This window comes from Pygocentrus nattereri, chromosome 13 (assembly GCF_015220715.1).
Source record: "Pygocentrus nattereri isolate fPygNat1 chromosome 13, fPygNat1.pri, whole genome shotgun sequence".
In the NCBI taxonomy this organism is placed as follows: domain Eukaryota; kingdom Metazoa; phylum Chordata; class Actinopteri; order Characiformes; family Serrasalmidae; genus Pygocentrus; species Pygocentrus nattereri.
The window spans coordinates 10,617,782-10,643,199 of NC_051223.1; the positions used below are offsets into that span (position 1 = coordinate 10,617,782).

The 25,418-nt window shown below is 40.8% G+C and overlaps 1 protein-coding gene across 8 annotated transcripts in view; it reads left to right on the forward strand.

The window, feature by feature from the left end:
• The window catches only part of tanc2b (tetratricopeptide repeat, ankyrin repeat and coiled-coil containing 2b), a 220,721-nt gene that overhangs the window by 153,213 nt on the left and 42,090 nt on the right, over positions 1-25,418 (forward strand). For 6 of the 8 annotated variants that reach the window (XM_017695101.2, XM_017695102.2, XM_017695106.2 and 3 more), the window contains 5 exons: positions 721-883; positions 2,137-2,373; positions 18,133-18,261; positions 21,678-21,713; positions 23,696-23,977. In XM_017695101.2, the coding sequence (XP_017550590.1) occupies positions 721-883; positions 2,137-2,373; positions 18,133-18,261; positions 21,678-21,713; positions 23,696-23,977 (847 nt within the window). The remainder of the gene's footprint in view (positions 1-720; positions 884-2,136; positions 2,374-18,132; positions 18,262-21,677; positions 21,714-23,695; positions 23,978-25,418) is intronic. The other 2 variants (XM_017695103.2, XM_017695104.2) reach the window with 1 other exon arrangement.

Below are 25,418 nucleotides of genomic sequence, written 5' to 3' on the forward strand. Positions count from 1 at the left end.
CTTTTCCAGTCTTTTGTTGCCCCTGTCGCAACTTCTTTGGAACGTGTTGCAGGCATAAAATTCAAAATGAGTGAATATTTGCAAAAAACAACAAAGTTTATCCATTTGAACATTAAATATCTTGTCTTTGTAGTGTATTCAATTGAATATAGGTTGAAAAGGATTTGCAAATCATCATATTCTGTTTTTATTTATGTTTTACACAACGTCCCAACTTCATTGGAATTGGGGTTGTACAAGCGGAGGTGAAATTTCCCTGTTGTAAGGGTCATTTAATCTTAATCAGTCATCTGATCAGGTATAACAGAGAAAAAAGAGCCAGTAGTGCTACATTTTAAAAGATACTATCAAAACTGTGAATACATAGAATAATAGTAATAATATGTCCTATATATATTATATATTTGTAATTATCTGTATGTAATAAGAATTTTCTAAGCTAAGTCTTAATCTTAACCAAAGGAACCAAAAAGAAGTGATTTTGTGCTTTTAGTTTTAAAACTAGGAACAAAAACATTTTAAAATGCACTTTGTAAAGTCAGAATTGTTGTGTTGGTTCTGTGGGTTAGTTTGGTTTTGCTACAATGTCAGGTACTGAAAATGTACAAAAACAAGCAAACAAACACACACACACACACACACACACACACACACACACACCACCCCGCCCCATGCTAAGTCTGCGTGTGTGTGTGTGTGTGTGTGTGTGTGTGTGTGCAGGGTGTGGGTGTGAGTGGTAGGATGAGTCCGTGCTCCACGCTGACCAGCAGCACAGCGTCTCCTCCGGGCTGCAGCCCCTGTTCCACTCTGCCCCCCGCGGCTCCAGGACAGCCCCTCACCAGCCCCACCTCCACACTGGAGAGCAGAGACAGCGGCATCATCGGTGAGTACCACACGCTCTCTCACACACACTCTCACACACACATACACACTCTCAGTCTGTAAAGACGTGTGTATTCAGTAGATCAGCTGCTGCACACTTGCATCAGGAGAGGCTGATTAATTAGCTGATTAGCTGCAGCAGGAAAAACACCAAAACATGCAGGACCGCAGTTCCACTCATCCTGACTCTTGTTGCTTTTCATTTCAGTGCTCATATTAACAGGTCAGAGCATCCACACAGGCGGTGTGTGGCTGAGATGACCGGTGTTATTTCAGCAGACTCCTGTGATTTTCCACAGCCATTAGATTTCGTATCATGTTATGCTGAAAAAGTGGAATGTCAGGTGCATTTCATGGCAAATAAATGCAAATAAAAGAAAGCGTACATTCTCTGAGATATCATGAGTCTTGTCAAAACAACAAGATCTGACTTCAAACTTGGTGCTGTAACATGTTCAGAGGGCAGCATGTTTATATGTTAGATGTGTGCGCTGTTAGAAATTAAGGTTTTTCCTTCATTAAGGTACAAACAGTGTAAATGTTCCCTCAAAGCTCCAGCAGTGGTTTTAAGGTCTGATTGTGAAGTTTAAATCAGTTTTTCCAGGTGAAAAGTTTGTATTTGTACATTTTCATAACCGAATGTTTTAAAACAGAACAGTAGAATAAAAGCCTGGAGGCGAGGCGGGGTGTGTGGAGTCAGTACAGCTTAGAACATATCATTTCAGTGTATTATGGTTTAGTTATGTTCACTGACTAAAGGTACTGAGATGGAGCCTTGAGGGGTCCACCCCAGTGACAGTTTAGTACCTTTATTTCTGAGAGTGTAGATATTTCTTAGCTAACGTATCTACGATATATATGTACATACATAACAGCTGCATGCAGTGAGCAATAAAAGGGCAATTAAATCATTAGACTGAATTATTTATATGACAATTAATCATCAGCCCATTATCATCAATAATGACAGCCCTATTGTGACACACTGCTGTGCTGAGAATGGCCCACCACCCAAATAATATCCCTTCTCTGGTGGTTCTATGTTGGTCCCTTTCCTCTGATTGGCAGGATAGAGAAGGGCTGATGAGTAGATGGACTGCTGTATGTAATTGTGCAGGTGTTTCCAATAAAATGGCCAGTGTAGGTGTAGATAAAAAATAGGTGGGGCTAATGATGCAGTAATTCAGTCTAAATCCTTCTGTAAGCATCATTTCCTTTATTTTTAAACCCTCCCCCTTCCTCCCCACCCCTCAGCCACTCTGACCAGTTACTCGGAGCCTGCGGATCGTAAACATGGTGAGGGCTTGCGGGCCAGCAGTCTGAAGCTGTGGCACTCTCACCGCGCCACGCTGGACTCCAGCCTGTACCGTGTGGACGAGAACATGGCCGCTTCCACGCACAGCCTCAACAAGATCCCTGAGCCTGGCTCCACACACCACTCCTCTCACCCCACCCCCCTCTACCTCATGCCCCGTCCCAACTCTGTGGCAGGTGAGTCATGCCCCGCCCTGCCGTTCACCCCTTATTCACTCTCTCTCTGTTTGTGCTGGTGTGGTTTATTTATTGATATTTACTGATACTTTCAACACTCAGGAGTTGCAGTGATCACACAGTCATGTTATCATTACCCCTTATTAACATATCGTACATTTTTCTTGCATTTGATTTTTTCCCCTGATGTCCACTTATAATGTTTATATGTATTTTATTAATCATAATTTGTCCAACATCTCTTTATCCCTTAGAATTAAACAGGCTGTTTCTGTTACTGTGCCTTTAAGACTGATATATGTAAATGAGCTCTGTTCTGATTGGCTGGGGCTCATTCTGAAAGCAAACTAGGGTAAAACACTCCTTATAACTTACATGACTTTAGAGTGAGTGGGTGGTTGGGCTGAACAATTTGGGGAAAATATGATTTAAAGTGCGATTATTTTCTATAAATTAAGATTCAGGCCTGTTTTTTTTTCACCATGTAGAACATTTTCTGGCTTGAGGCCTGACCTCTAAAGGTAGTGTCCCAGACAGCCAGTTAGTTGTGGTGGTGATGTCACAACACATGGAAGTTTGGCTGCGTCTGATAATCTGATGGAAAATCTTTGTTTACATGCTCACTACAAGTAATCCGATGCAAAGTGACGTGCATGTGTGGAGAACTGCTTAGAGTAAACGTTACCATGGCAGTGAACATCACGTGAGGTCCAGTCAGAGTGAGATGAGCAGCAGTGAGCAGTACTTGTGCTTTTAACTGCTTTAAAATGACGACAGACTGAGGAAAACGTCCTTCAAATGTCCTTAGGCTAAGAGGAAGACGTCGTGTTCTGAGACGCATAAGCTGGACGTTCGTCCCACCACTGTCTTTTGAAGATCAGAGCATAAACTTCGTCTCCTCTGCAGACCAGTTTCTGCTCCGCTGTGTTGAACGGTATAAACTCTCACTATGATGCGACACACATGCAGAACAGACTTGAACTTTCCGACAGGGAATGTAATCGGATAAAGGCATTTACATGGATATTATTCTTATTTAATGGATTATTTACAGGATTACCCACCTCGATCAGTCGGATAGAAACTGTATTCCGAATGGCCTCAATCAAACTGGTCTATTCTGATTGAGGTGTTTACATGGACGTATTCTATTCTGATTGAGCTATTAGTTGGATTATTAACAGATGCATGTAAACTTGGCTAGTGCTGTGTGAACTGTAGGCTTCGCTGTTAGGCTGGAATGATATCCATCCTAAATCCTCCACATTGCTTGTCCAGATTGGTGAATCTGTTCTGCTAACTCAGGTGAAGCTAATGCTGTGTGCTGTGTAGAGGGATTATGCTAAAACGTAATTGACTCCCTTCCACGGTTGTTTTTAATGACTGGACTGTGAGGATTTACAGTGGCGTGTTGGGCTAATGGTTGGCGGGTGGAACGGAGTGGAAACTAGACATTAAAAATGGAGCTGAGACGACAAGCTTTGTTTCGTCAGCAGTAAATGAACTCACCTGATGGCAGCACGTCGTTCTGTCTAATGGGCTCATGTCAGGCAGTGGGAACAGCGTGCTCAGCTAGGAAAGCCTCGTGGTTAATGTGAGTGCAGTTTTAAAAAAGACTACCTTGTAGAAAGAATAAACAAGAATGAAGTGTAAAAAGACAAATAACACAACCAGAAATCCAGGAGGGCACAGTGCAACTATGACCCGGTGCTACATTTTACAGAAGAGCAGCAGAAACAGTGCAAATGTCCAGTCAGTGTGCAGCAGAAAATAAACTATACACAATTTACAGAAAGCTCATACACAATATACAGTGACATTACAACTATATACCAGCCTATATCGAATACAGTAACCATACCCTCATATATCAGATTATATCACATACAGTAACCATACATCAGCCTATGTCACATACAATAACTGTATATAAGCCTATATCACACACAGTAATCATACTTCAGCCTATGTCACATACAATAACTATATCAGCCTATATCACACACAGTAATCATACTTCAGCCTATGTCACATACAATAACTATATCAGCCTATATCACATACAGTAATCATACATCATCCTGTGTCACGTACAATAACTATATCAGCCTATATCACATACAATAATCACACATCAGCCTGTGTCACGTACAATAACTGTATATCAGCCTATATCACATACAGTAATCATACATCAGCCTGTGTCATGTACAATAACTGTATATCAGCCTATATCACATACCGTAATCATACATCAGCCTGTGTCACGTACAATAACTGTATATCAGCCTATATCGCATACCGTAATCATACATCAGCCTGTGTCACGTACAATAACTGTATATCTGCCTATATCACATACAGTAATCATACATCAGCCTGTGTCACGTACAATAACTGTATATCTGCCTATATCACATACAGTAATCATACATCAGCCTATGGCACAAACAATAACTATATCAGCCTATATCACATACAATAATCACACATCAGCCTATGTCACATACAATAACTGTGTATCAGCCTATATCACATACCGTAATCATACATCAGCCTGTGTCACGTACAATAACTGTATATCTGCCTATATCACATACAGTAATCATACATCAGCCTGTGTCACGTACAATAACTGTATATCAGCCTATATCACATACAGTAAATATACATCAGCCTGTGTCACGTACAATATCTGTATATCAGCCTATATCACATACCGTAATCATACATCAGCCTGTGTCACGTACAATAACTGTATATCTGCCTATATCACATACAGTAATCATACATCAGCCTATGTCACGTACAATAACTGTGTATCAGCCTATATTACATACTGTAATCATACATCAGCCTATGTCACGTACAATAACTGTGTATCAGCCTATATTACATACTGTAATCATACATCAGCCTATGGCACATACAATAACTATATCAGCCTATATCACATACAATAATCACACATCAGCCTATGTCACGTACAATAACTGTGTATCAGCCTATATTACATACTGTAATCATACATCAGCCTATGGCACATACAATAACTATATCAGCCTATATCACATACAATAATCACACATCAGCCTATGTCACGTACAATAACTGTGTATCAGCCTATATTACATACTGTAATCATACATCAGCCTATGGCACATACAATAACTATATCAGCCTATATCACATACAGTAATCATACATCAGCCTGTGTCACGTAAAATAACTGTATATCTGCCTATATCACATACAATAATCACGCATAAGAAGGATACTGTCCAAAATTACACTGTTTCAGGAATATTGCTCCCAGAAAGTGGGACAGGATTGTATAACGGAGGGAATGTAGTGACCCACGCTCATGTCTGTGCGATGTTTATGTGTAGATATGGCCGAGTGGTTAATGAGGCCCAGAGAACCTGTTGATGTGATCTTTTTCTTCTGGTTTTATATTAAGCTTATTTCATTTAATGGTCTGTTCAGGGGGTCTTAACTTGATGTAGTAGTTATTTATTCACAGAATTACCAGGAGTTGCTTTTTAACTACGTATAATGCTGGGCACACTGGACACACTGATGGATTTGCTGATGTGTGAGTTTGTGTTTCTCGCGCCAAACTCAGTTTTTAACATCCAGTGCAGACTGAATACTTGCTGGTCTGGACGGCTAATTATCATGATCAGTTATTAAAGTAATAAAAGCTACCGAGAGCAGCAGTGCAAGTGAATCTGTTCAGAAGCGGACCCTGACCTCTCCAACATGGCGGACGCACAGACGTATCGCCTCAACCAGAGAACAACAGAGAACACAGCATCCAGGCATGTTTATCTATGGATAACAGTATGTCAACAGTATGGCATTACGTGTTAGCTACATTAGCCTCATAGCTGTAGTGCTAAAACTAAAGGAGCAAACTTCAGATACCAATCACGTCTTGGCTGATCAACTACATTTGGGATAAGAGGGAAATTGTCTTGCATTTAAAAACACCCATTTACCATCAAATGGCATTCAGTTGAATTCTAATGACAACACAGCATAGATAGTTGTGTACATGTGCGTTTGAGTGTTCATAACAGCAGACAAGAGGTGTCTAAGAGCGGCAATCACAGCTAGCGTCCAGCATTCTCCCTAGAGTAAAGACTGAAGCATGTTGGGGAAAAAAGTCATTTATGTAATGTAGTCTTCTCTCTGATTGGGTTATTGTGTGGGCAATCAGTTATATTTGCAAGAAGCTGGCATTCTGAGTGTGTCTTTACAGTGATTTAGATGTGATTTGGCTCTCTAAGGGGGGGAACAGCCTCTCAAACGGGTGAGTGATATTAGAGATGATCTGTCAGGGAGAATAACAGCAGTGTTTTTATGCTCGATAGGCGAGAAGTGGTGCATGTGAATGGGAGAACGGGCTAAACCGGCTGCTAATATTACCATTGTCATCAATCTGGCCATGATTGGCGCCAGAGATCATTGACAGAACGTCCATTTAGACATGAGAACATGAGATCGCAGGGCTGTAATTGGCTTCCCTTTTGAAGTGCTGATAAATGAACGGTGATGTCAGCAGGTTCCATGGAAACAATAGTAGTTTGGCGAAATTTCAGATTTTCAGTTCAGTCCAAATGTAGTCAGTCAACAGGGACATATTTGGTATCCAAAAGTTTTTTTTATAGGTTTGCTGTAAAAAATGCAAACAAATTAAGGGTTTAAGTGTATCTGCTGCTGTTTTATTGTGTTTTTCAGCCCAATTTTATTCAATCTGCTTGTCCAGTTCCCATCCACTAAATAGCTTCACCCCAGTCATGGATGGAGGAGGCAGGCATGTACTTTATCCAAGATGTATTAAGCTAAACCACATTAATAATAATTAATAATATTGACTGTTGCTGCTCCACAGTTTCAGTTTCTACTGCTCAAGGCTTTAACCACCATGTGAGCTGCACTAATGCAATTCCTCCTAAAACCTCAGCTCTGACTCCTCATTATTCACAGCCACCCCTGCAGCAATGTTATTTGTCTAGTTTTCATGAACATTATGGAGGCAATAGTCTCTGCAGTGTTCAGGATTCTCTCATGCTGCAATTTGGCCTTATAAATAAATGTGCCGTCATTGTGACAGTTAAACTGAACTTGTGCTATCTGTCACAGTTGCCTAAACACAGCAGCATTTTCTTAGAACAACTAATGGTAGGAATGGAAGGTTAAACCCCACTGTTTTGCGCTTTCACTCCTAGGGGTGGGGTGTCCTGATTCTTGTTGACATAGAGGGGTAGGCCAAAGGGTTGGGGCTACACGACCCTTCAAACTGTGGTTTTTCAGAGACTCCAAACAGAAATACCAACAAGAGACCAAAGAAACCCACAAATGTGAGAATTTTCTCTGTTAAAAAATGACAATAACAGTGCAGCGCTAGTAGCTGTTAATGAAGTGATGCTCTGTTTATTTGAGGCTCCCATTTCAGAGGGAAGAGCTCAACCACTGCCCTGTAGATCAGTTCCAAGGGGCGAGGAGACATTTGAGAAAAGTGGTGGATAAGTTGTTAGATAAGAAATGGGGCTGGGCTTATCGGGATGTTTGTGTGATACTGTTTTCTTATCTGGAGTTAAAGATGAGATTGTGAAGTTTGTAACTGTTATTCTGTAATAGCTACTGTCTGGAATTCAGTCCATACTGAAGCCGTCATGGTGACTAAACAGATAAGATTTCAGAGTTAAGATGTGTCCACCTCTGAAAGCTTCCTCACAGAAAGTTACTGCAAAGATTGGTCATGAGTTCACTGCCTGATGTCAGACATTGTGTTATGACGGTTTAAAAGTTTTGTAACTTGTGTAAGTTCTCTGGTGATTCTGAATAGTAAATTAAATGTCTATATTTGTGTTGTAGTCATGACGACCCCTGATTTATGCAGAAACTCTGAGGAATACCTCTCTAAAGACGGATGTTTTTCAAGTGCAGAATGAATGGCATTTTAGAACTGAGCTTCCAGAGCTGTAATTGGGCTCCAGTGTGCTGCGTTGACCATGAAGGTCCGTGTAGAAGCAGCACTGATTGTAAAGGGAAACAGGCATCATGGCGTTCCTCACAGATCAGTCGCCTGGATCGCTGTCCTTTGCAATAGGAGTCTGGATGCAGGAGCCCAAGGGGCTCAGGACGAAGGTGGCTAAAACCACCTGTTGGTGGACCTCTGTGTTAGCAGGAGCTTTGAAAGGAATTCAGGATCTGAGGAGGAAGATGCACAAAGAGCCATTAGCAAGGATGAGAAGATGAACAGAGAGACAGAGAGCGAGTGACAGAGGATGAGAATAATGATGAAGGGCAAGAATGACTGAGGACAAGAAAGATGAGCAAGGGAGAGAGAGAAAAGAACTGACGAAGATGAGGAAGAGTGAGACAATGAGGAGGAAGCAGAGGAAGATGATAAAGGGTGAGAGAAAAAAGACTGACTGAGGAAGAGAATCATTATAAAGGATAAGAGTAGCTAACGCAGAGGAAGATGATGAAAGGCGAGACAAAAGAGTATGGCTGAGGAAGGCACAGACTGACTGTCCTCAGGAAGGGCATGAAAGAGAGGAAGAGGAAGATGAGGCAGGGCATGAGGGAGAGAGAGACCAAGGAGGAGCAAAGGGCGAGACAAAAGCTGAGGAAGAGGAAGATGAAGGGATGAGATAATGTAGATGAAGAGGAGGAGGCTGAGGAAGGGCAAAAGAGAGAGTCCATGGAAGAGAAAGACGAGAAAGAATGAAAGAGTGGCTGAGGAAGAGCAAGAGCGAGGCTGAGAAACAGGAAGAACAAGAGAGAGAGAGGGGAAGAGGAAGATAAGGGAGAGTGGAGTCCATTCTTCCATCTACCCATGCAGTGTTTCTTGCCACACAACCCAAAGAACAATAGATCCACCTCACAGTTGACACAGAGTTCCTTTCATCAAATGCTGCTCCTTTTTTCTCCATACATTTTAGATTTAGTGATTGTCTTTTTCACTTTATCCATTGACAGCATTTGTTTCTGAAATGCTGTAGGCTGATATAAATGATGTTTTGCACACTTCTGACATCAGACTTTGTTCTAGATCTGGTAAGATTTCCGTCTGATGGTATCATCCATGCAGATGATGATTGTGAAAGCAGCGCTGCACAGTAGAACAGTGATTTGCCACTGCTGTGTAGCTAAATCTTCCTGCAGGTCCTTTGCTGTCATGTGGGGGTTTTGCTTTGCCTTTCTGGCAGCATACAAGCAGCTCTATCTGAGAGTTCCTGATCTACCCCAGTTCCCCTTAATGACTGTTTCTTAATGAAATTTCGGATAGTGGAAATTGTGAACTGGAAGCGCTTTGACAGCTTTTTATAGCCTTCACCTACATCAGTTAGCTCCATTCTCAGCCAGCTGCTTAGAGGAGCTCATTGTTGTTGAGCACAATGTTTGAAGAGTCAGAGGATTACTGTCTCGTTAAGCCATGGGTTCACGACACAAATTTTACACAAAGTTTATGTTGGATTATGCTCAAAAAAGCAAACGTTTGATAAAATCAGACCCAAAGTCTACAGACTAGAGCCGACCAGCTCAGACTCAGAGAAGCCAGACTGAGAATCGGGGCTAAAGGTCGTGCAGTGTAACCCCAGCTTTCGCTGACTGTTTCTAATGATGGTTCTCAACCTGCCTAGCCAGTCCTACCAAGTCATTTAAGGCCTAAAGAGTTAATTAAGTTCTGGGACTTGGAGTTGGAAGGGTGTGTGAGATTTTGCACATGCTACAGTTACACATTACAAACTCCAATTCCCAAGATTCCCCAGTTTGTTATGTGACTCTATCAACCAGCCATCAACCAGCAGATCCAAGTCAAACAGATAGCTTTCACCTGTTTACCTGTTACCTTTCATCTTTCACCTCTTTATTGCCTCTGTCTCGCCCCAAGCCATTCTCTGCTATACTTTTACCACTTTGCCTCGTTTCTCCTTGTAGTTTTTTGGATTTACCCCTTTGTCTCTGTTTACCTGTTTACTTGTTCTTTGGTTTTCACGCCTTCGCTTGTTTATCTACATGTTTATCCCAAGTCTCATATGTTGCTTGTCTTGCTTTTGACCTGGTCTAGCCTAAACCCTGGTTAATCCTCCTTTTAATAAACCCTATGGTTTGTTTTATATCCGCGAATGTCTGGTTAGTCAAGCCAGCATTACACTACAATTGTACACTACAATTCTACACTACAATTTTCTATTTTTTTAATGAATTGCATGTAAAAACAAATGTGTTTTAAATCACTGCAGAAACCAACAAAATAATTAGAACTAATAAAAGTAATTTGGATTTTTGCACACAACTGTACTTAAACAGTTTGTATGGTGAAAACGACGTACCTACATCATCTCACACATGCCTTAAATCACAGTTATCTCGTGGTTTTCTATAAAAACAGAACGATATAAATGCTGATGGATAAAGAGAAATAATTAAATCAGTAAGAATTAAAGCAGCATTCGTGCTGGTGATGTCTATAAGCCTGGGTATAAGGATATAAGGATAGCTCACAGTGTTTCATTCAAATGACTTTATGATACACACTGTTCCCTGCAAGAACACACAAGCCTTCCCGGTCTTACTTTAGAGGAACGTGTACCTGTCACGCCGTTCCATCAGCATCCCACGCTCCAGCACAAAACCAGCTTTGCAGATTTATTTCAAAGTTTGTTGTGTCTGTTTTCAGATGCACGGGATACGAAGCCTCCCTGCTGTCTGTTTCAGAAAAGTGAGGTGAGCTGAGGTTCAGTCGTAGCTGAAAGACCGTGGAAGGTCACACTGTGTACCTGACTTTAGAGTTTCTACGTAGAGTTCTAATGACACACAAGCTCACTGTGAGCAGCGGTACTCAGAGACCCCTGAGAGAACGCTGCTGAGGCTGAGGCTGAGGCTGTGTCGGCGCTATGTGCTGCATTGCAGATACAAGAGAGGCTGATCTGAGCTTTCTTATAAAGGACAGAACCTTAGTAAGCGCATCAAAAATGTTCTCCAGTAGATCTGCCTCAAGGCATATCCACAAATCACAAAATTTGTTGGCAGTCATTGTTTTTGGTTAAATTATTGGTTATTAGTTACTCTGTTGGTGTTTAGCTGTTAGAGACAGCACTGGTTGCACCTGTGGTTCCCCACCTTGTTCTTGGAGAATCTCCTGCCCTACATGTTTTAGTGTTTGTCCTGGTCCAACTATTTAACAAAGCTTCTTTGAGTTGACAAAGACGGGTTACAGCAGGAAAACACAAAATTGTGCACGGTGGGGGGATATTTCAGGACCAGCATTGACAACCTGGGGGTTACGCTATTGGAATTTAATAGAATTTTAATGGAATTTAGAACCATTGACCAGCTGCACACAGAGGAATTAGACCCACCTGTGCAGTGAAACACCACATACACACTAGTGAACACACACACTAGGGGGCAGTGAACACACTTGCCCGAAGCAGTGGGCAGCCCTATCCACAGTGCTCCGGGGAGCAGTTGGGGGTCAGGTGTCTTGCTCAAGGGCACTTCAGTCACGTACTGTCGGCTCAGGGGATCAAACCAGCGACCTTCCGGTCACAAGGCTGGTTCCCTAACCTCCAGCCCACAACTGCCTCCATATTACTTGGCAGTTATACTGTTGGACATTAGTTACACTTGCATTCAATAATCTAATCATAATCAGATTTTTGCAGTTATCTAGAAATCCAATTCAGAAATCTGATAAAGAGGCTGGATTTTAGCTCAGTAATCAGATTTCTCACCACATGTGAACTCAGTCTGCACATATTGTGGAAATAAGCGAGCAGTGCCACCGCGGTCAATGCTGAATCCAAATACATGTTTGACGAAATGAGGCATTAAATATTCTTTGTTTTCTAGATTATGTATGTTCATATTTTCAGGTAAAGTTTTAAACTGCAGCATGAAGTTTGAGTTTTGTGTTACGTTTGCGTTGTGTCTTCTTCTGTGAGCTTGTTGGCTCGTTGAAAAACAGAAATCCAATTACTTTCTGAGTCATGTAGACCCGGAGTTTCCCTATTATCTGATTACTCAAGTGAATATAAACTCCTTAATCGGATTACTGACAAAATCTGATTTTCTGCAGTTATCAGATTATTAAGTGCATGTAAACAGACTCACTGTTAGACCGTTTATTGTTTGTTATACCATTGATTGATAGTTACGCTATTGGGTGTTAATAACAGCTCTGATTTCATGACCATTGGTTATTAATCACACCATTGGTTATTAATCACACCATTGGTTATGAACCACAGCATTGGTTATGAACCACACCATTGGTTATGAACCACACCATTGGTTATTAACCACACCATGGTTGTTTTGTTACACTATTATTTGTTTTGTTACCCCACTGGTTGTTATTACTATTGATTGTTAGATTGGTTAGAATGGCTCTTAATTACCTTTTTTCATGTGATAGAGGCCAATACATTGTATATATACATATATATATATATATATATATATATATATATATATATATATATATATATATGTGTGTGTGTGTGTGTGTGTGTGTGTGTGTGTATATATATACATATACAGGGTGGGCCATTTATATGGATACACCCAAATAAAATGGGAATGGTTGATGATATTAACTTCCTGTTTGTGGCACATTAGTATATGGGAGGGGGAAAACTTTTCAACATGGGTGGTGACCATGGCGGCGGTGGCCATGGCGTCGACCAATCCACTTTGCACGACCACATTATGTGTGTCAGGTCCGAGCATTCCTAGATGAACAGTTTCCTGGAAAGTGGATTGGTCGTTGTGGGCCAGTTGAATGGCCCCCAAGGTCTCCCGATCTGACCCCATTAGACTTTTATCTTTGGGGTCATCTGAAGGCAATTGTCTATGCTGTGAAGCTACGAGATGTGCAGCACCTGAAACTACGGATACTGAAAGCCTGGGATAGCATCTTCTGCAGTGTTGCTATCAGTGTGTGAAGAGTGGGAGAAGAGGGTTGCATTGACAATCCAACACAATGGGCAGCACTTTGAACACATTTTATAAGTGGTCAGAAACTTGTAAATAACTCATGAAAACCAAGCACACCATTGTTTTTCTTGTGAAATTCTCAATAAGTTTGGTGTGTCACATGACCCTCTTCCCATTGGAAAAACTAAAGTTGGATCGACTTCAAAATGGCCGCCATGGTCACCACCCTTCTTGAAAAGTTTTCCCCCTCCCATATACTAATGTGCCACAAACAGGAAATTAATATCACCAACCATTCCCATTTTATTTGGGTGTATCCTTATAAATAGCCCACCCTGTGTGTGTGTGTGTGTGTGTGTGTATATCACTGCTATAGGACCTCTCCACTTTTTCAGTTTTTGACATAATTTCAAAGGACCTGTTGCTCTTTACATTGTGTGCAAATTTCATGATGAATGGACCAAAAGAAACAAAGACGTTGGGTTCCATTGACTTAAATTAAAACTACGGTATGTTTTTTTTCTCCTGTAAAGTTACATTTTGGAGACATGAGGTTTTGTTCCGACAACAGCGATATGCTGATATACATTGTTAGTTACGGTGTCCTTATTAGTTACATCACTGATTGTTATTTAGACTGTTTGTTATTAGTTACATCACTGATTGTTATTTAGACTGTTTGTTATTAGTTACATCACCGATTGTTATTTAGACTGTTTATTATTAGTTACATCACTGATTGTTAGTTAGACTGTTCATTATTAGTTACATCACTGATTGTTAGTTAGACTGTTCATTATTAGTTACATCACTGATTGTTAGTTAGACTGTCCATTATTAGTTACATCACTGATTGTTAGACTGTTCATTATTAGTTACATCACTGATAGTCAGACTGTTCATTATTAGTTACATCACTGATTGTTAGTTAGACTGTTCATTATTAGTTACATCACTGATTGTTAGTTAGACTGTTCATTATTAGTTACATCACTGATAGTTAGTTAGACTGTTCATTATTAGTTACATCACTGATAGTTAGACTGTTCATTATTAGTTACATCACTGATTGTTAGTTAGACTGTTCATTATTAGTTACATCACTGATAGTTAGACTGTTCATTATTAGTTACATCACTGATTGTTAGTTAGACTGTTCATTATTAGTTACATCACTGATTGTTAGTTACGCTGTCATTATTAGTTACATCACTGATTGTTAATTAGACTGTTTGTTATTAGTTACATCACTGATTGTTAGTTAGACTGTTATTAGTTACATCACTGATTGTTATTTAGACTGTTTATTATTAGTTACATCACTGATTGTTATTTAGACTGTTCATTATTAGTTACATCACTGATTGTTAGTTAGACTGTTCATTATTAGTTACATCACTGATTGTTAGTTAGACTGTTCATTATTAGTTACATCACTGATTGTTAGTTAGACTGTTCATTATTAGTTACATCACTGATTGTTAGTTAGACTGTTCATTATTAGTTACATCACTGATTGTTATTTAGAGTGTTTATTATTAGTTACATCACTGATTGTTATTTAGACTGTTTGTTATTAGTTACATCACTGATTGTTAGTTACGCAGTCCTTATTAGTTACATCACTGATTGTTAATTAGACTGTTTGTTATTAGTTACATCACTGATTGTTAGTTACGCTGTCCTTATTAGTTACATCACTGATTGTTAGTTACGCTGTCATTATTAGTTACATAACTGATTGTTATTTAGACTGTTTGTTATTAGTTACATCACTGATTGTTATTTAGACTGTTTGTTATTAGTTACATCACTGATTGTTAGTTACGCAGTCCTTATTAGTTACATCACTGATTGTTAGTTACGCTGTCCTTATTAGTTACATCACTGATTGTTAGTTAGACTGTTTGTTATTAGTTACATCACTGATTGTTAGTTACGCTGTCCTTATTAGTTACATCACTGATTGTTAGTTACGCTGTCATTATTAGTTACATCACTGATTGTTATTTAGACTGTTTGTTATTAGTTACATCACTGATTGTTAGTTACGCTGTCCTTATTAGTTACATCACTGATTGTTATTTAGACTGTTTGTTATTAGTTACATCACTGATTGTTAGTTACGCAGTCCTTATTAGTTACATCACTGACTGTTAGTTACGCTGTCCTTATTAGTTACATCACTGATTGTTAATTAGACTGTTTGTTATTAGTTACATCACTGATTGTTAGTTACGCTGTCCTTATTAGTTACATCACTGATTGTTAATTAGACTGTTTGTTATTAGTTACATCACTGATTGTTAGTTATACCATTCTTTATTGGTTACATCACTGATTGTTAGTTACACTGTTGTTTATTAGTAACATCATTGTTTATTGGTTACACCACTGATTGTTTGTCATGCTGTTAGTTATTTTGTTGCACCATTAATCATGTTTATAGCAGCGTAATCGCGCTTCTGTCTTGAACAGCAGATCAAGGCACACCCTTCTTCCTGTCAGCCTCTCTACTCTGCATTCTCAGCTGCTGCTCTTTTTTACAGAGCTTGTAAGCCACGGCACACACACACACACACACACACACACACACACACACACACACACACACACACACACACACACACACACACAGATGTATGCCCACGACAGCCTTAAGTCTCTGTTAAGCTAATGATTCATTGAGATACACATCAATATATAAGATTTAACCAACATCAGACAGTGCAAGTGTGTCACCAGCTACACAGAGACACTAAAATACCAGATTACTAAAGAAATATTACTAGATCAGGGCGTTTTACTCAGGAGAGGGCCATTACTCTGAGGTCAAGAGACGTGGAGTGTGACATTGTGTTCTGCGTACATGGATGACGCTCCCACTTCAGTGAGCAAAAGGTTGGATTTGGTGCTGTTAGGAGTCACAGTGTATTCAGTGCAGAACATCTGTATTGATTCCTTCCTCTTACCTACCTGGGGCATGCTTTTAGCTCTCTGAGGAACTACAGATGCCTTGACCAACAGCTCATTCTGCAAATGACCGCCTAGTCTGGAGTATACAAGGTTCTGAATATTGGTAGCGTTTCATTTCACTGAACGGTAAATACGTAGTATTTGTTTGAAAGTGTGCAAATAAGACTTTGTAAGTAAAAATACATTTATTTCCATGTACAACATGTTCATAGCATTGCTTTTATGGCTGGTTGGCATAAATATAGCATGTTATTACCTTTCACTAAACCATGTTAGTTGTCTTGTGTTTTTATGTACTAACTCATGTGCCTCAATAATGTTTGTATTCTAGTTAATTACTATTTTAATTACTGGCACATTAATAGACCAACCTAAAAAAAGTGGTTACTTTGAATCTAAACTTCTCATCCACTTTATTAATAACAGAAAATTAATATTAGAAACACCACCCTTGTGCTTCCACTCACTGGCCACTTTATTAGAAACACCACCCTTGTTCTTCCACTCACTGGCCTCTTTATTAGAAACACCACCCTTGTTCTTCCACTCACTGGCCAATTTACTACAAACACCCGCCTTTTGTTTCCTCTGGCCACTTTATTAGAAACACCTGCCTTGTACTTCCACTCACTGGACACTTTATTACAAACACCACGCTTGTGCTTCCACTAACAGGCCACTTTATTACAAACACCACCCTTATGCATCCTTGTGTGGCTGGTGTAGTGTTTAACATCTCTACAATAAGAGTCCTTGGGCAAGACTCCTAACACTACCTTCACCTACCTGTGTAAAATCATCAAATTGTAAGTCGCTCTGGATAAGAGCGTCTGCCAAATGCCATAAAATGTCCATTTACTGGCCAATTTATTAGAAACACCCACCTTGTGCTTCTACTCACTGGCCACTTTATTAGAAACACCCACCTTGTGCTTCTACTAACAGATCACTTTATTAGAAACACCCACCTTGTGCTTCCACTAACTGGCCACTTTATTAGAAACACCACTGTTGTGCTTCCACTCACTGGCCACTTTATTAGAAACACCCACCTTATACTTGCTGGGTTTTTTTACACAGCATTGCTGCTACCTGGGTGGTGGTCAGCAACTGGTCACTGATGAAGGATTACAGGATGTAAGTTATATAAAATCATGCATGCTCTGCAGAGAGCATGTTTTTCTGCACACTTTAGTGTAAAATTTCTGTTTATTTGCTAAGCTTAATATATGGGGAAAATTTGTTTATTTTCCCCCACAATATGTTCATTTCAGTAAATAAACATTAATTGTGTATTAAACTGTACAGAAATAAGTGTGTTCTCTGTGGAGGGAGTGTAATTATTTTCAAATTATTTTCACCTAAAAAATCAACAACATGAAATTTGAGCAGGGCTTTTTTTGCATACGACTGCATTGATTGATTGATTGTCATTTTGCAAGACATTGTATTTTCTTATGGAATTGTTTTATATATAAATGTATCCTTCCAATTAATTACATACTTACATAATGAATTACATTGTCCTTACAGTCTGGCGTTCAAGTCAAGCGTGTCAAAAAACGTAAAGGATTCAAAATGTAATAAAATATCTCCTCTTCTACTTACAGACAGTTGAAGTCCGAAATGATGAGCTTCTTAAACTTCAGGCTCATCATTGAATTATTAATCCTGAAGTTGTATTACTCACTAAAGGTGTGATTGTGTATATAACGTGTTTGTTCGCTGTATCTATGATCAGGTCTACAGACTCCTTCAGTGTTTCAGTCATTGAAATCCCTTCTTTTACTCATCCCTCTGTCTTCTATCCTTGTGTTCCGTCAGCCACCAGTTCGGCTCACCTGGAGGACCTGGCCTACCTGGATGAGCAGAGACACGCCCCCCTGCGTACCTCCCTGCGCATGCCCCGCCAGAACAGCATGGCCTCTGGACGCTCCGGTCAGGACCTCCGAGGTAAACCAGCTTATTAAGTCTGAGATTTATTAAGCTAACAGTCTGCTCTCAGTCTGATCTTCATCTGCTCTCAGTCTGATCTCTGATCTCTGCTCCCCATATGATCTCCATCTGCTCTGTCTGATCCCTGATCTCTGCTCATCGTCTGCTCTCTATCTGATCACTGTCTCCTCCCTTTGCGCTCCCTTTCTGACTGTCTGATCTCTGCTCTCCATCTGATCTCCATCGGCTCTGTCAGATCTTTGATCTCTGATCTTCATCTGCTCTGTCTGATCTCTGTCTGACCTTCGTCTGCTCCTTTTCTGCTATCTCCCATCGGTTTTGTCAGATCTCTGATCTTCATCTGCTTTTGTCTGACCTCTGCTTTCAGTGTAATCTCCATCTGCTCTGTCTGCTCTCTGTCTGACCTTCGTCTGCTCTCATTCTGCTATCTCCACTGGCTCTGTCAGATCTCTGATCTCCGATCTTCATCTGCTCTGTCTAATCTCTGCTCTCAGTCTGATCTCCATCTGCTCTGTCTGATCTCTGCTCTCTGTCTGATCTCCATCTGCTCTGTCTGACCTCTGCTCTCTGTCTGACCTTTGTCTGCTCCCTTTCTGCAATCTCTGTCAGCTCTGTCAGATCTCTGATCTCTGATCTTCATCTGCTCTGTCTAATCTCTGCTCTCAGTCTGATCTCCATCTGCTCTGTCTGATCTCTGTCTGCTCTCTGTCTGACCTTTGTCTGCTCCCTTTCTGCTGGCTCTGTCAGATCTCTGATCTCTGATCTTCATCTGCTCTGTCTTCTCTCTTTCTGCTGTCGGTCTGATCTCTATCTGACCTCTGTCTGCTCTCTGTTTGCTCACCATCTGCTCTCTTTCAGATCCCTATCTGCTGTCTCTCTGATCTTGGTCTGATTTCTATCTGCTGTTTGCCCGATCTGTCTTCTCTCTGTCAGATCTTTGTGCGATCTGTGTTCTTTCTGGCTGATCTCTTTGTGAACTCTTTCTGACCTTTGTCTGATCTCTGTCTGATCCCTTTCTGGTCTCCTTCTGATTTCTGTCTGTCTGATTTCTGCCTCTCTATCTGATCTGTGCTCTTTGTCTGATCTCTTTCTGCTATCTGAAGCGCTCTGTCTGCTCTCTGTCTTCTCTTTCCGCTGTGTGTCGGTGTATCAGTGTCACTGTCCCTCCAGGACAAACTCAGTATAAACTCTGTCTCTCTCTCTCTCTCTCTCTCTCTCTCTCTCACTCTCTCACACACACACACACACACACACACACACACACACACACACACACACACACACACACTTGCACTGATACAGAGATGTAAGCTAATGAGAGAAGAGGCACAGTGGACTCCATTTCTATGACTGATTTTTTCATTGTCTTATTGTAGCATTACTGGAATATCCTTCTGATAAAGCGCCAATATTAAGTGGCTGTAAAGTCACAATTTAGATCAATCTGTATTGAATAATAATTTGTTAAAGTCTCAAGCAACACATATTAGACATGTTTGTATGTGATGTAAGTAGTGTCAAGAAACCAAGTAACCATTAAGAACTCTAGAAAGACCCTCATATATTACGATGCACTCATAATTATAAAACTATTGGAGTTCTTAAAGGGGAATTCCACTGAATTTCCAACATTTCTACATGATTCTGTGGTTGAAACATAAACAAAGTCATTCAGAGAGATTTGGTGTGAAATTGTTTATTGTAGAGACTCAGATTTCTTTACATCTGGTTCTGGAAGAATGGGGCATTTCACACCAAACCGCTCCGACTGACTTTGTTTATGGCTCAAGCATTTATTTATGCAGAAATTTTGACAAATCAGTGGAATTGCCCTTTAAAAAATTAGGATAGGTCATAATGTTTTATCAGTCAGGCCTGAGTTCTTACACTAAAATGAGTGCAAGGGTTCCCTTCGAACATGTTCTCCTAAAACCTGTAATACATGCTTCATTTACCCTCACACACGCACACACACACACACACACACACACTCCCACCCAGTCTGTCTGCTGAGTCACTCTCACCTGGTGAATAGCTAAAGCAGCTCACACGTTCTTCACCGAGAGAGAGAGAGAGAGAGAGAGAGAGAGAGAGAGAGAGAGAAAGGAAAAGTGAAAGTGACACCTTGTATAATCTCAGTGTAGTGCAGGCTGCTGCTGTATGACACCCTGAGGAGCAGGGTCCAGTTCAAGCGCCTATTGACACTTATAGAACCTAACGTGTTCATACACTGCCAGTCAACCTCAGCCCAGAACACACAGTCTCATTTCTCCCTGATTGCCTACAGTTAATTGCATTGATCTGTTAAAGGGCCCATATCACAAAAACACTGAACATCAGACTGCTGACTTGCCTGTATTCATACATGTACATTATGAATAAATGATAAAACATCATTTCAGTTCTTGCAAAAATAAATAAACTGAAAAAAAGACTTTGTGTCTCATTCACCAGTATCTTCCTGAGTTTCTTATTAAATGTGTTCTTGAGAAAGTGTTCTAAGTGGTCCATTGTAGATGATTGATAAACTCTTAACAGATTATTAGTAACACATCAACAACATATTAATGAAGACCCAAATCCTAACCCTATCCCTGGCCCTAATCCTAACTCTAACCTTAACCTCAACCCAAAAACTAATCCTAACCCTGACCCTAGCCCTAATCCTAACCCTAACCTTAACCTCAGCCCACAACCTAATCCTAACCCTCACCCTGGCCCTAATCTTAACCCTCACTTAAACCTCAACCCAAAACCTAAACCTAATCCTCACCCTGGTGTTCTTTATACGCTCAAAGCACCTTTCCCATGATTAAATGGATTCTTTCCATCCTTTCATGATGCAAAGAACCCTTTAAACCTTGCAAAGGGCAAGCACTGCTGTGTCTGATCCACTCGTACCAGCGCAACACACACTAACACACCACCACCACATCCCATGACCCACCATCCAAATAGTACCTGCTCTGTGAGGGTCCATGGGGGTCCTGACCTCTGAAGAACAGGGTATCAAAGTATCAGAGAAACAGATGGACTACAGTCTGTAACTGCAGAACTACAAAGTGCATCTATACAGTAAGTGGAGCTGATAAAATGGACAACGAGCGTAGAAACAAGGAAGTGGTCAGAATGTTATGCCTGATTGGTGTTTTCAACACGTCTGGCCTTTAAGTCACACTAGATACAGATTTTTATTGTCTAAGCTTTGTTGAGGGAGCCTCGTATATCAGCAGGTGCCAAGTATTCATCCTCCTCTCCTCTCCTCTCCTCTCCTCTCCTCTCCTCTCCTCTCCTCTGCTCTCCTCTCCTTCCTCCATTCTCAGAAGGAGCTCTGCCTTCGCCTCATGCTTGCTTTGTTGCAGCTTCTCACTGCTGGCCTTTTTTCTCTCTGCGTCTGTGTGTGTGTGTCTCAGCCTCTGCTAACCCCCCCGCCTGGCAGTCTCAGTCACGTAAGTTCCTGTTCTGCTAACGCTGCATCGTCTCTACCTGCTGTATGAGCGCTCAGTGACCTCACTGTTCCGGTTCCTTTCACAAGACTGCATCATATAGTACTGCACAAAATTCAGAGACCCTTCTTTTATTTAATTTCCTCTCAAAACGGACTTTAAGCAGGAAATAGCAGGAAACACACACTTAACAGAGAATTACATAGAAGCCATGCACACTTAAAAATGTTCTATACAGAACTGTGAACACTTAAAGAACCTTTTTGTTTGATCAAATGGTTCTTCAGAAGGATGGAGAAAGTGCTGTAGATGATTCTATATCAAAACTGCTTGACGTGCTTGACATCATCCTTTTCGGTGCTCTATAGAACTGTATTCAGCACATTCTCCGTCAATCTCAAGAACCATTTCACCATGTGAAGAACCATTTAATTATGCATTCTCTGAGAGTTCATGGTTCCATATAGAACAATTTTTGTTACGAAAGAACCCTGAAAGAACCAACATTGTCAAGAGTGGCAACAGCTGAATCTACTCGCAGCTGTGTGAGGGTCCGTGAGTCTCTCTTCACTTTTTTTTCTGAAGTAATCACACCCATTCACTGGTGTTGAGGTCTGAGGACTCTAGGGTGGTCAGTCCATCGTTCAGCTTCTTTGTTTGATGTGTCCGTCTCCTTTTCTCAGTGAGGTTCTTCTTGATCAGCTACATGTCCTTTCAGACCCACAGCGCTGAGTGGTCTTCTCACAGTGGAAGGATGGACAGAAACACCTTTGGATGTTTTCAGATCTGAAGCAGCTTAATTTTCTCCTCTCTCTCAGAGATCAAAGCTTTCAGTGCTGTTTATCTGATGGGGGCAGTTTTGGGGTCAACCAGCTCTTCCAGGTGTTTGCTAGGAGCCACATTTTTCTCTGCTTTTTGATCAGTTAATCAGTTTTTGGAGTTAATTAGTGTTTTTTTCCACTTATTTCCCCTGGTCCTTCTCTTTCCTTATGCAAGCAGGATATCTTATGTCTCATCTCCTCAGAAATTTCTCCTCAAACATGAAAAACCTGTGCTGAATGGCTGTTTTGGCTGTAAATGAAAGAAACGAAGTGTCTCTGATTTATACACATTATTGTGTATGTGCTGTGTGTTGGATTGTATGTGTGTAGTTAGTATGTGTGTATTGATGTGTATGTGTGTCTCAGTGAGTGTTAAATTGCCTGTTTGTCTTTATTCCTGCTCCGTCCTCCATGGCCACTTTATTGGAAATCCCTCTGTTGTAGCTCAACCTTGCTGGTGGAGACTGCAGCTCATCTGTTAATGTACAGTTTGTCAGTCATTGTCTCGTCCCTCAGTGTCAGTGCTTTGTTTGGATCCACTGTCCAAATAATATCTGAAATGCGCCCCTGTGATCAGTAAGTGACCAGTGATGAATGGGATATAAGGACTAATGAACTGACAGCAACAGATGGCCTACAGTCTATAACTGTACATAGTTGAGCTATAAGGCAGGTGGAGCTCATAAAGCGGCCAGTGTGTGTGTGTGTTGGTATTGTCTCTTTCTGGGGTGTGATGGATGTTTAAAGGGGAAACTCAGATGTCTTTACAGTGGTGGTGATAGGAACCAGGGGTCACCATGACTACAACACAGATAAAGACATTTTATTTACTGGAAAGTTGATGATGGGAAAATAGGAAAAAAACTGAACAAATAAGTTTAGGCCATGAAATACATCTCAGTCATCAGGCAGTGAATTTATAACCATTTCATGTAGGAACTTTCTGTGAGGAGCTTTTAGAGGTGGACATCTGGTTCCTATCACCACCACTGTGAACAGTTCTGAAAACGGAGCTTTTCACACCAAACCGCTCTGAATGACTTATATCTTAACCATCTGAATAGGAACCATCTACAGGAATAGTGAAAAATCGCTGTACTTTCCCTTTCCATTGCTTGTGAGAGAACTGTTGCTGACCGTTGCTCTCTCTCTCTCTTCCTCCAGTGCGGTTCGCTCCGTACAGACTGCAGGACATTGCTCTGAAGCCGCTGCTCTTCGAAGTGCCCAGTATAACGATGGACTCTGTCTTTACGGGCAGAGACTGGCTCTTTCAGGAGATTGACGCACAGCTGGGCAGCGCCAACCCCACCACCAACCATGGGGTGGTCCTGGTGGGCAACATTGGCTTCGGCAAGACGGCCATCATCTCTCGTCTGGTGGCCCTCAGCTGCCACGGCAACCGCATGAGACAGATCGCCTCCGACAGTCCACAGGCATCGCCCAAACGTAAGAATCCAGGGGTCCGGGTTTCATTAGATTTGCTTACACTCATAAAAAGACGATTCTTTAGTTGGGGAGATAACTGGGGAAAAAACAAAGATGGTTCTTTAGTAAAGACAGATGATGTAGAACCATGATGTAGATCTATGTAGAACCATGAATACTCAAAGACCCTTTGGCTTAAAGGGTTCACTGTGTGGTGAAATGGTTCTTCAGAATGGTGGAGAACGTGTTGTATATGATTCCACATAGCACCATAGGGTTCTTCTAATGTTACAATGTCAGGGTGGTATACAACCCTTTTTGGCACTAAATAGAGCCATTTTCAAAAATGTTCTATATAGAACCATGTACAACACATTCTCCTTCAATATGAAAAAACATTTGACCATGCAGAGAAGCATGCAAATGTTCTTTGACTGTTTATGGTTCTATATTAAATATTTGTCTTTACTAAAGAACCCTTGAAGAATTGTCTTTCTGAAGAGTGCACATGTAAACCTCTAGTGTAAAGCTAGACTTGGGTTCAGAATTCAATATCACTGAATAAGGTAAGAAATGTTTGATTTTGAGTTACACTGTCTAAAAGTGTCCAGACAGTCCTGCTGAGTGAGCTGCTTTATAGTCACCAGTTGCTGACACAGATGTTGTATAGAATCTTTATAAAACAGGTTTGACCAATAGAATGAGACGAGCAGCTGGGGTATAAAGCCCCCCAGCGTTGGACTGTGGAGCAGTAGAACAGTGTTCTCTGGTGTGATGGAGCTCCATCCAATACCTTTGGGATGAGTGGGAGTGATCCAGAACTGACCATCCAACATCAGTACCCAACCTCACTAATGCTCAATCAAATCCTCACAACAATATTCCAACATCTAGAGCCTTCCCAGAAGAGTAGAGGCTGTTATTGCAGCATAGACTCACCTTCATTTCAGAAGAAACTCTGGAGGAGCAAATCAGTACAAACCATTGGGCATTCAGGGCCAATTACAGGCCAATTAATCTTCATTTTGGACTAATTAGGAGTGCCAGTGGTGATTCATCTTTGTAGTCTAAGCTTACGGTTAATCTGGGTCTGGGAAACTGACCCATAATGTATTCACAATGTTATTGTGATATGCAGATTGGTCGTTAGGAATGCCTTCCTGACTTTTGTTTGTTTACTCTCTCTTCATTGCTGATCCTGATAAAACCAGACATTTTTGACAGTATGTTTAAAATTCTTGTTCACTCAAAATAAATCTGCTCAAATCACACTTTCAGTTACTTTGGCTGCCTGTCCGTTTGCAGACCCAGATTAAACGAGAAGGTTCTGGCTGCAGACATGCACTCTCAGCCTGACATGCACCGCCAGCCTGTTGATGATGTCAGTGCCACTCTGCTACCAGTGTTTTTATTTTATGAGCAAACCCAATGAAACTTACTGTTGGGCAACAAGAGTTACGTT